The 10,983-nt window shown below is 54.1% G+C and overlaps 2 protein-coding genes across 2 annotated transcripts; both read left to right on the top strand.

Annotated features, from left to right (window-relative positions):
* The first annotated feature begins 11 nt into the window (after positions 1 to 11).
* Positions 12 to 2,363, top strand: SLC10A3 (solute carrier family 10 member 3). The gene is made up of 2 exons (XM_075016664.1): positions 12 to 181; positions 657 to 2,363. Exon 2 carries the CDS (start codon positions 772 to 774, stop codon positions 2,065 to 2,067), a length of 1,296 nt encoding a protein of 431 aa, XP_074872765.1. The 5' UTR covers positions 12 to 181; positions 657 to 771; the 3' UTR covers positions 2,068 to 2,363.
* Positions 2,364 to 7,986: 5,623 nt separating this feature from the next.
* Positions 7,987 to 10,608, top strand: UBL4A (ubiquitin like 4A). Its single transcript, XM_075016310.1, has 4 exons — positions 7,987 to 8,096; positions 8,515 to 8,620; positions 9,798 to 10,003; positions 10,330 to 10,608. The coding sequence occupies exons 1-4, from the start codon at positions 8,007 to 8,009 to the stop codon at positions 10,438 to 10,440; spliced, it is 513 nt and encodes a 170-aa protein (XP_074872411.1). The 5' UTR covers positions 7,987 to 8,006; the 3' UTR covers positions 10,441 to 10,608.
* Positions 10,609 to 10,983: the final 375 nt, after the last annotated feature.

Raw genomic sequence — 10,983 nt, 5'->3', positions numbered from 1 at the left:
CTCTTGCACGTACGTCGGTTTCTAGGCCCCGCCCCACCATGGGACGCCCGTCGTTCCGTACTGGGTGGGGCCAATGTGAGGTAATGAATCGTGGGGCGGGGCTTTTCAGTGACATAGAAGAGGGCGGGGCCTAAGGGAGCCGGACGCCGCCGAGTCAAGTGGGTCCGCGGGGCGTTGCCAGGTGCGGGGCTGGGGGCTGTGTCCGGCAGGATCGGGGCCCGCGTGACACTGCGCGGGAACTCCTGGGGCAACCCCCTTGTGTGTCGGTGGGCGGGGCCCTCCTGCACAGCGCCCCTGAGCTCCTGCCCTGCCCTATACTGCCCCGCTCGTATTGTCCCTGCCCCATCACTCCAGCCCTGCACTTCCCCTGCCCCAAACCCCCTCAACTCTCACGCTGCGTTCCTTCTGGTCTACAACCTACACCATAACCCCCATCCTGTGCTGTTCCCACCCTATAATGCCCCAATAAACCCAACCCTGTGCTGCCCCATAACCTCTGCTCAGCCCGTCTCTGCGCTGCTCCCGCCCCACTTCCCTCAGTACTGCTTGGCCAGCTCCCTACTGCGAGTGGGCAGCTACAGCCAAGTCCCTCCTGTCTGCCGCCACAGTCTTCCCCTGGGGCTTGTCCTCTCACCTCTGCCCGTTCCCTCCTGCAGGCTGCTGGGAGCCCCAGCGATGGAGTGACCAGACCCCATGCCTGGCGACTGAAGGACGTCCCTATGTGCCAGAGCTGGTGGAGACCAGGTGCCCGTGGGCCTTGAGTGCCCTGGGATGGCACAGGCCCTGCTGCTGGTGCTGTTGCTGTGCTCCTGGGCCCTGGTGGGCTGGGGGCAGCCAGCTGGCGGGTACCTGAGCATGGGCGATGGCAGTGTCCTGGAGTTTGATTTTCCTGAGAAGAGCCGGGGTGTCATGGTGGTGTCCAGCCGGTACCCAGGTGCCAATGGAACAGCAGGTGGTGCCCAGCTCATTGCAGCCTCTCTGGCACCTGCTGTGCTGTGGGTGGAGAATGTGACCACCTTGTGCTGTGGGGCAGGTGGCTTCCTGGTGGCCATCCGCTCAGGTTCAGCTGGGCTGGCACCACTGCGGTTGCGCCTGCTGGACCAACACCGACTGGTGGAGGAGCGGGGCGAGTTTCGGGTGCGGGTGCTGGCAGGCGAGGAGCCAGGGCATCTGGGCCTGGGCCACTTCTCAGAGAACCCGCTGCTCTATGCCTTGCTGCCCCTCATCTTCCTCAGCAAGTGTGCCTTCGGCTGCAAGGTGGAGCTGGAGGTGCTGCGGGAGCTGGCACGTCAGCCGCAGCCTGTGCTGCTGGGCATGCTGGGCCAGTTTGTGGCCATGCCCCTCTATGGCTACCTCCTTTCGCTAGCCTTCGCCCTTCCCCAGGCGCTAGCACTGGGGCTGGTGGTCACCTGTTCCTCGCCAGGTGGGGGTGGAGGTTACCTCTACAGTCTGCTGCTGGGTGGTGATGTCACGCTGGCCATTGCCATGACATTGCTGTCCACCATAGCAGCCACCGGGCTTATGCCACTCTCCTCAGCCCTCTATGGGCACCTGTTGAGTGCTCAGCCTAGCTTGCACGTACCCTTTGCCAAGATCGTGGTCACACTGCTCTTCATTGCAGTGCCCATCTCAGCTGGCCTGCTGGTGAAGTGCAAGCTGCCCCGACTTGCTCGCCTGCTGTTACTGCTCATCAAACCCTTCAGCTTTGCCCTCATCCTGGGCGGGCTCTTCCTGGCCTACCACATGGGTGCCTTCATCCTGGCTGATGTTCAGCCCCCAGTGGTGCTGGCTGGGCTCAGTGTGCCCCTCGTGGGCCTGGGGCTGGGCTACCTGCTTGCTGCTGGCCTGCGCCTGCCAGGCCCACACTGCCGCACAGTCAGCATTGAGGTGGGGGTGCAGAATAGCTTGTTGGCCCTGGCTGTGTTGCAGCTTTCTTTCTGCCGCCGCCAGGCTGACTTTGCCTCCCAGGCCCCCTTTGTGGTGGCACTGAGCAGCACGGCTGAGATGCTGGTGCTGGTGCTGAGTCACCTACTCTACAAGAAGTTGCGGCCGCCTGCCAGCCCCTGAATGCCCCTTTGCACAAGTGGAGCTGTGCTCTGCAGCTGCTGAGTGCCCTCTGCTGGGGCAGAGACACAGGCTGCAGGGCTCCACTGTACAGGGTACTGAGCCCAGGGACCTCCTCCCCACAGAGGGCAATTGGAAACCAAAGTCTGTCAGGCTGGATCCCCAGGCACCAGCTGTATTTTTCTACGCTGTTTTCTATGCTGCTGCTGGTGGTCCCCATGGCAGGGGCCTGGGCTGTCTACAGGAGTGGGGAGCAGACCCCTCCTCTCACAGGTGAACACCTCAAATAAAGGAGAGAAAGAGACCAAGTTTGCGTGTGGCGCCATTACTGGGTGAGGGTTTGTTCCCTTCTTGCAGCAGGGATGGACACACTGCTGGTGCTGCCTGCCAGCATGCATGGGGACTGGACCTTGGCATGAAGCATGGGCAGCTGGGCCCGCCCTACCCCTTGCTGCTATGTGACTTGCATGCCTGATGTCTCTACCCAAAACACTCTCAGCAATCAAATGTCAAAGTGCCACTTCCTGCCTCCCTCTGGGTTGTGGGGCAGGTTACTTCTCATCTTTTCCATCCATTTGTGGAATAAATGTTCTGTGCACTGAGGCATGTCTGGATGTGCACCACTGATGGAAACACAGGCTGCCAGCTGTGAGAGCTCTGCCAAAGCACCTGGGTAGCACCTAAATCTCTTCTGGGTGGCCCCCAAAGCACTCAGCTTAGAGGAAAAGTGGATGGAGAACCCAATGCTGGGCTAGCAGACACTGGATCAGGAGTGAAGGGCACCAGCAGAGCTGGGGGTTATGGGTGAGGAGCACTGGTAAAGTGGGGGAGAAAGGGCTGAGCTAGTGGGGGCTGCCAGGTCTGGGGCCAGCAGGGCATATGAAAAATGGTCACACTCCCCCTTGCTTCCAGTGGATCTCTCTGGCAGGGGTTGGGAATCTGCAGCTTGCCTGGATCTGGCCCCCGAAAATCTGGGCTCATCACCACCCACTTCTGCAGTGGTGCAAGCTGGCACTGCAGCCACATGGGGGAGTCATGAGTCTCACAGGCTGGATTGGGGTAGGCCAGAGCTGGATCCTGTCTGTGGGTTCTGCATGGTGGGACACTGGTAGTTGAACAGCAATGAATGGCAGAGGCTTTTCCTCTGTGTCACCAAAGTGGGGGGGCAGGGAGTCATTGGACCCTGCACCCCATCCCCAGTCAGATATGGCTCTCAGCCAGCAGGAGAACAGAAGGCTTTTTAGTTGACAAGTACAATGTGGAACAGTAACAGAGAGATAGCCGTGTTAGTCTATAAACTATCAAAACAAAAAAGCAGTCCAGTACCACTATAAAGACTAACAAAATAATTTATTAGGTGGCTAGCTTTCGTGGGCAAACCCACTTCTTCAGACCATACCCATACCAGAACAGACTCAATATTTAAGGCACAGAGAACCAAAAATAGTAATCAAGGTTGACAAATCAGAAACTTGTAATCAAGGTGGGCAAATCAGAAGAGCAGAGGGGCAGCAGGAGTGGGGGAAGTCAAGAGTCAGATAAAATAAAGTATGTAAAAGAGTCCATATAATGACCCAGGTAACTGGCATCCTGGTTCAAACCACGTCAGTGTGTCAAATTTGAATATAAAAGAATCTGTCTTTGCAGGTGATTCTTAAAATTCCTTTTCAGTAAAACACAGACTTTAAGGCACTCCCTGCTGCTACCCGGGACCTTATTCAATCAGACACACCCTCTGAGTCCCAGCCTGGATTATTCTATTTACTTCCCAAAATCCACAAACCTAGAAACCCCAGAAGCCCTGTCATTCGGGCATTGGCACCCTCACCACTGGACTATCCAGTTACGTTGACTCCCTCCTCAAACCCTATGCCACCAACACTCCCAGCTATCTGCGAGATACCACCGACTTCCTGAGGAAATTACAAAACATCGGAAAAGTTCCTGACAACACCATCCTTGCCACTATGGATGTAGAGGCTCTGTACACTAATATTCCGCACAAAGATGGATTACAAGCAATCAGGAATACCATCCCTGATGTCACCGCAGCCAGTCTGGTGTCTGACCTCTGCAACTTTGTTCTCACCCACAATTATTTCTGATTTGGGGACAATTTATACCTCCAGATTAGTGGAACTGCTATGGGCACCCACACGGCCCCACAATATGCTAATATATTTATGGCTGACCTAGAACGATTCCTCAGCTCTCGTCCCCTATTACTCCTCCTCTACTTAAGATACATTGATGACATCTTTATGATTTGGACCCATGGTATAGATACTCTAGAAGAATTCCACAGAGTCTTTAACAATCTGCACCCCACCATCAACTTATGCCTCGATTACTCCATGCAAGAGATACATTTCCTGGACACTACAGTACAAATCAAGGATGGCCGGATCGGTACCACACTGTACTGAAAACCCACTGATCGTTATACTTACCTACACCCTTCTAGCTTCCATCCTGCACATGTAACTAGATCCATTATTTACAGTCAAGCCCTTAGGTACAATCGCATTTGCTCTGATCCAACTGACAGAGACCAAAAACTACAAGCTCTGTACCAAATATTCATAAATTTGAATTACCCACCAGGAGAAATAAAAAAACAAATCGACAGGGCCAGACGTATACCCAGAGACCAGCTACTTCAAGATAGGCCCAAAAAAGCCAAGAACAGAACACCACTAGTCATCACCTACAGCCCCCAACTCAAACCACTGCAACAAATTATTGAAGACTTACAACCTATCCTTAATCAGGATGCCACACTCCAGAAGGCCCTAGGTGACATGCCTGTTCTCTCTTATAGACAACCTCCCAACCTCATGAGGATTTTAACCAATAGCCACAGTCTATAGTGCAGGAATACCAGTCCTGGGATTTTTCTTTGCAACAAAGCCTGCGGCCAGCTTTGTCCACATATCTATTCTGGCGATACCATCACTGGACCTAACCAGGTTACTCACAAAATCACGGGCACATTCTCATGCTCCTCAGCTAACATCATATATGCCATCATGTGCCAACAATGCCCAGATGCTTTGTATATTGAGCAGACTTCAAACTCTCTCAGACAAAGAGTTAATGGGCACAAAACAGACATCAAGACATTCCTGATCCACAAACCAGTTAGTCTACATTTTAATGGAGCAGGCCATTCTGTTAACGATTTAAAAGTCAGTGTTTTATTGAAGAAGAATTTCCAGTCTGCTTTACAAAGAGAAGCTGCTGAACTCTCTTTCATATTCAAATTCAACACATTAACAGGTGGTTTGAACCAGGATGCAAACTTTCTGGGACATTATAGGGGCTCTTTGGCATACTTGGCTTAATCTAATTCTTGACTCTCCCCCACCCACCCCTCTGCTCTCTGATTTGCTCACCTTGACAATTTTTTTTTCTGATTTGTCAACTTTGATTACTGTTTTGGTTCTCTATGCCTTAAATATTGAGTCTGGTCTGGTATGGCTCTGGTCTGAAGAAGTGGGTCTGTCCCACGAAAGCTCACCTAATAAATTATTTTGTTAGTCTTTAAAGTGCTACTTGACTGCTTTTTTGTTTTGATACAGACTTGCAGGTCATTAACAGAATGGCCCACTCCATTAAAGTGCTGGCTGATTGGCTTGTGAATTAAGAGCTTTTTTATGTCTGTTTTGTGTCCATTCATTCTTTGTCGAAGCGTGTTGACTGTTTACCTTTCCCAGAAACCAGCTACTTCAAGATAGTCCCATAAAAACCAACAATAGAACACCACTGGTCATTACCTACAGCCTCCAACTCAAACCACAGCAACGCATCATTAAAGACCTACAACCCACCCTTAATCAGGATGCCACACTGCAGAAGGCCCTAGGTGACAGGTGTGTTCTCTCCTATAGACAACCCTCCAACCTTATGAGGATTCTTACCAGCAACTACAGACTATACCATAATATCAATACCAATCATGGAAGTTTTTCTTGCAACAAGCCCTGTTGCCAGCTTTGTCCACATATCTATTCTGGAGATACCATCACTGGACCTAACCAGGTTATTCACAGAATCACAGGCAAGCCTCTCAGCCAGCACTTTAATGGAATGGGCCATTCTGTTAATGACCTGAGAGTTTGTGTTTTACTGAAAAGGAACTTTAAGAATAGCCTGCAAAGAGAGATTGCCAAACTCTCTTTTATATTCAAATTCCACACATTAACACGTGGTTTGAACCGGGATGCCAGTTACCTGGGTCATTTTGGACTCTTTTACATACTTTGTTTTATCTGACTCTTGACTTCCCCCATTCCTACTGCCCCTCTGCTCTTCTGATTTGCCCACCTTGATTACAATTTTTCTGCTTTTTTGTTTTGATAGTGTGGAACAGACTTGTCAGCACAGAAAGTGGAAACAATCAGAGCAATCTGCTCTGGGAAGAGGGGACCCCAGAGCTCTAGAGCAGGGATGGCCAATCAGAGATTGAACAAAAGTAGCTGTAGGTAGAGTGCAACAAGCCACATATTATGTATTTTTATATATCTATCTATCTAAATATACAAAAATATATGTGACTCAATGACCTCCCCCACAGCCAGTCACCCCCATGCCCCTGCCTCTAACCCAGTGCACCCACCCCTCCCCCCAGAGCCAGGCACCCTCAGCCTCCCTGCTCTAACCCAATCCCCTTTCCTTCCCCTGTCCTAGTGCCAGGCACCCCCCAACTCTTCTGCTCTACCCCAATCCCCCACCCCTCACTGGAGCCACTCCCACTGCCACACACTTCTCCCTGCAGGTGCTGTATGTGTGGGAGACTGTTAGACCCAAAATTTCCATCACCATCCAGATATTGCTTCTGTTCCCAGGGTTCTGTTCCCAGAGGCATGCACCCACAGGGTTATTCTGGGACAGTAAAAATAAGCTCCTGGAAATTGAAAGCACATGCAACATAAGGCAAATGAAAACCCCATGTTGTCACACCACACTGCTACACTCACCAGAATTACGTCCCGTGGGAGCAGTGCGGGGTGGGGGTTGGCGTGGAGGTATGTGTCCTCTCAGCATGTGGAGCAGGTAAGCACCCCTCCCCCTGTCTCTTCATCCATCCCTTTCCCTCCTGGACCACCCATCCCATTCCTGTACACTCACTCCTGTCCAGACCCTACACCCCCATGCCACCCCTGCAATCAATCTCTAACCCAGACCCCACCCATGCCCCCCGACTGCCCAGACCCCTCATATCCTGCTCCTGCACCCTGTACCACCCAGACCCCCGCCCCCTCACCCTGCTCTTGTACCTCTCTCCCATCCAGACTCCAAGCTGCTCCTACTCCCCTCCCACCCAGACCCCTCCCCTCCCCTCCCCTCCCACCCTGCTCCTGCACCCCCTACCGCCCAGTCTCCTGCCCTCCCCACATGCTGCTCCTGCATCTCCCTACCACCCAGACCCCGGTGCCCTACCAGAGTTCACCGAGCTCTGGGCATCTCTGAGCCCCTCCCCGGTCTCCAACAGGTGCGGTGTGTGTGTCATTCTCGCGGGCCCTTGAATGGTTTCTTGGGGGGGCGCAGTGGCTACACCCCCGCTCTACGATATCACAGAGCCACTCTAGCCCCCATGCCCCTGCGTCTCCATGGCTGCCAGCAGCTCCAGCAGCTGCCCTTAATGGTGTCACATAAATAACAAGCAGTTCCGTAGCACTTCGCAGACTAACAAATTTAGTAGGCCATGAGCTTTGGTGGGTAAAAGACACTGCAGCCGTTCTAGCCTCTGTGTCCCTGCTTCTCTATAGTACACAAATTGCCACTTGGGCCCAGGCGGTCCCCGCCTCTATGGTATGATCACGCCTTTCTCTCCGCTCCTGTTGGTGTCTATGATTCTGGTCAGACTCTATGACACATCACCTCCCAGCTGGGCTGCAGCTCTATGGTTCCCCTGGCGGCCTTTCTAGCCCGTGGTCTTTATGGTGCCCTTAAAGGGGCCGCTCCGGGTGCGCGTTCCCGCGATGCTGCTCACGGTGAAGGCACTGCAGGGCCGGGGCTGCAGTCTGCAGGTGGGAAGCGGGGCCGCCCCTGGGCAGTGGGCTGTGATAGGATGGAGGGCTACGTCTGGGGGGAAGGTGCATGGGTGTAGGGCTGTTTGTTTGCACCCAGCCGCGTGAGGGGGGTGGTTTGGGGGGGTGCCCGGGGAGCTGGGGGCGGCAGGGGGTTTGTGGAAGGGGGTGTCTGGCGGGAGGTGGGGGGTATGGTTTGTGGGGTGGGAGGCAGGGGAGGCATGATAGGTGGAGGGAGGGTTTGTCGGGTGGGTTCCCGGGGGGGCGTGAGAGGGGAAGGGTTTGTGGGGCGGTCACTGAAGGGCTTGTCTGTGGCGTGGAGCTTGCGGGACACGGGGTAGCAGGTGATCGAGGCTCCAGTGAGGGTTGTTTGAGGGGAGGGGTGGCAAGGAGAGTCTAACTCCAGCTCATTTCCCAGGTTTCCCCGGAGGAGCGGGTCAGCACCGTGAAGCGCCTGGTGGCAGAGACGCTGAGTGTTCCTGTCTCTCAGCAGCGGCTGCTGTTCAAGGGCAAGGCTCTGGCAGGTGGGTGCCCGGTCCCAGGGTGCCCCAGTCTGGGTCACATGTTATTGTACTGAAAAGTACTGCACGGGGTCTTTTCAGGGGAAAAGGCAAAATGCTGCATTTATTGGTAATACACACATAGCAATCAACGCTTATCATATGCATGTGATACATCCCATTCACTCACACACACACACACACACACTCCTGTCTTTTTGCTGTTACCAATAGTTGCTCCCCATAACTGCATTGGCCAGGTGAGTTAGAGGAGGGAGGGGTGGAGTGGGCTTCTGCTGATCCGAATCGGTGCTCCAGTGATGACAAGACAAAACCCAGGGTCCCTGTCCAAGATGCCTTCATTTATACAGTCCTCTCTCTCAGGCGGTTTGTCCCAAGTTAGCATCTCATGCATATGCATAATGTGGGAAAGCAGTTTTAAGAATATGCAGTTAGCACCTTCTTCTGGGTGGCGCTTCTAAAGGCGGCACTTTCTGGTGACTCCCAAGGCGTCCATGTGTCCAGTCTTCTTTCGATGGGTGCGCTTCACAGGCTCCATTGTTCTTCTCACTGGTCTTGGATCTGCCTTCTCCATACCTGGAGGTGCTGTTCTCCCGCCTTTCCATTCACACCGCATTCACTCAACAAGGCAATCAATGAAGCAATCCAGAAAGAAAGGGCACAGAGAGTTTTGTCTTTACCTTACCTACTTATAGGAACTGTTCTACAAAATAGAACTCAATTTGTATATAACAGGGCTTAATACAGTGATACATAAAATGACTTGACAATATTTAAAAACTCCAATGAGAAGATAGTTAAAACAGAGATGTATCTACAATGTGCCCCCGGTGGTTTGCTAGGGTGTCATGCTAACTGTGTTTCTCTGACCGTTTCTGTCATGCTATTCTGTCCTTCTGCACCTGTCTTTCGCTGTCTGCCTCTGGCACAGGGGACTGGCCCATTCCTTGTGGACCCCTCACCCACCTGGAGATGGAGCTCCCAATGGTGCCACTCGGGCCAGTTCCCCTGGGACCCCTTGCTAGCATGGAGATGTGGCCCTGGGGCAGGGAACAAGCTGCAGGCTGCATTATTTCTGTTTCTTGGTGCTATGGGGGGTGCCTTTATCTTGGGGTTTCCATGTCCAGGGTGTTGCTCTGAGCAGGGGGATGGGTGCTCATGGCTCCTCTGCCTCCCTTAGATGAGCACCGTCTCTGTGACTACTCCATTGGCCCTGACTCCAAGCTGAACCTGGTGATCAAGCCCCCTGAGAAGGCTTCCCCCGAGGAGCTGGAGTCCCAAGGGCCCCTGCCACCTCTTCCCACCATTTGGCACCCACTGAGCCAGGTCCTGGCACGCCACTTCAGCACAGCCGATGCCCACAAGGTGCTGGAGCAGCTGCAAAAGGTGACTCCTGGGGTCCTGTCATGTAGGAAGCTGCAGTCTGGGGTGCTCTTGGAACACACCTGCCACTGGGACTTGGCCCCTCAAGGAGTACAGGGCCCTGTAGGGAGGGTGCTGAGACAGGGCCCTGTAGGGAGGGTGCTGAGACAGGGCCCCATGGGGGTAGGAGGCTGGGTACATGGGAAGCCAGCCCTGAGACAGTCCTTGGAGGGGAATGCTGGGTATATGGGGACACAGCCCTGAGACAGGGCCCCATACAGGGGGAGGCTGGATACACTGGGATCCCCCTGTCCCTAGTGATTGCCCTGCTAAGCCCTCTGTTCCTGCAGGATTACGAGCGGAGCCTTCGCCTGCTCAGCTTGGATGATATTGAACGCCTGGCTACCCGCCTGCTGCACCCTGAGATGGCTGAGGTGGTGGAGATGGGATTCCTGGACTAGTGCCCAGACCTTCCTGGGAGGGGACCGCTTTGGCCTGGCCCGCCCTCTACCTGTGCCAGGGCCCAGTGTGGGCTTGAATCCCCCTACGCCTTCCTTGCACCCTGAACTGCTGCTACGGAGCCTGCTGCTGTCCCCTCATCCCTATTAAAGGCACCAGTGGTTGTGTGACATCCCAGCTTGGCCTGATGTGTTCACTGATGCAGAGCGTAGGGCCATCCCTGGGGTGGAATGGGAGCTGGCTGCCCAAGGACCTCCACCCTGTACTGAGGTGCAGCCATGCTGGGGTGTGATGGGATCTGGTTAGAGGGGGGCCCTTCCCACCCTGCACTGGGGAGCAGGCACTTCTGGGGTGTGATGGGTTCTGGTTAGCTGGGAACTCCTCACCCTGCACTGGGGAGCAGCCACCTCTAGGGTGGGATGGGAGCTGGCTAGCAAAGGCCCCCTCACCCTGCACCAGTTCTGGAGTGGGGTGCAGGGGCTGTTCACTCAGGACCCTAACTTGTTGCTGGGACCTCCGCTGCTGGCTAGGGACCTGGTTCACAG

The sequence above is a fragment of the Carettochelys insculpta genome, chromosome 22 (genome assembly GCF_033958435.1).
Source record: "Carettochelys insculpta isolate YL-2023 chromosome 22, ASM3395843v1, whole genome shotgun sequence".
NCBI classification, from domain to species: domain Eukaryota; kingdom Metazoa; phylum Chordata; order Testudines; family Carettochelyidae; genus Carettochelys; species Carettochelys insculpta.
This window is presented reverse-complemented; position numbering and strand designations above follow the sequence as displayed.

Bases quoted from the DNA above. Each gene is read 5' to 3' on its own strand.
- SLC10A3 (XM_075016664.1), top strand. From the start codon at position 772: ATGGCACAGGCCCTGCTGCTGGTGCTGTTGCTGTGCTCCTGGGCCCTG.
- UBL4A (XM_075016310.1), top strand. From the start codon at position 8,007: ATGGTGCCCTTAAAGGGGCCGCTCCGGGTGCGCGTTCCCGCGATGCTG. The intron at 8,097-8,514 runs GTGGGAAGCGGG...CTCATTTCCCAG, and splicing joins GCCGGGGCTGCAGTCTGCAG to GTTTCCCCGGAGGAGCGGGT. The intron at 10,004-10,329 runs GTGACTCCTGGG...CTGTTCCTGCAG, and splicing joins TGCTGGAGCAGCTGCAAAAG to GATTACGAGCGGAGCCTTCG.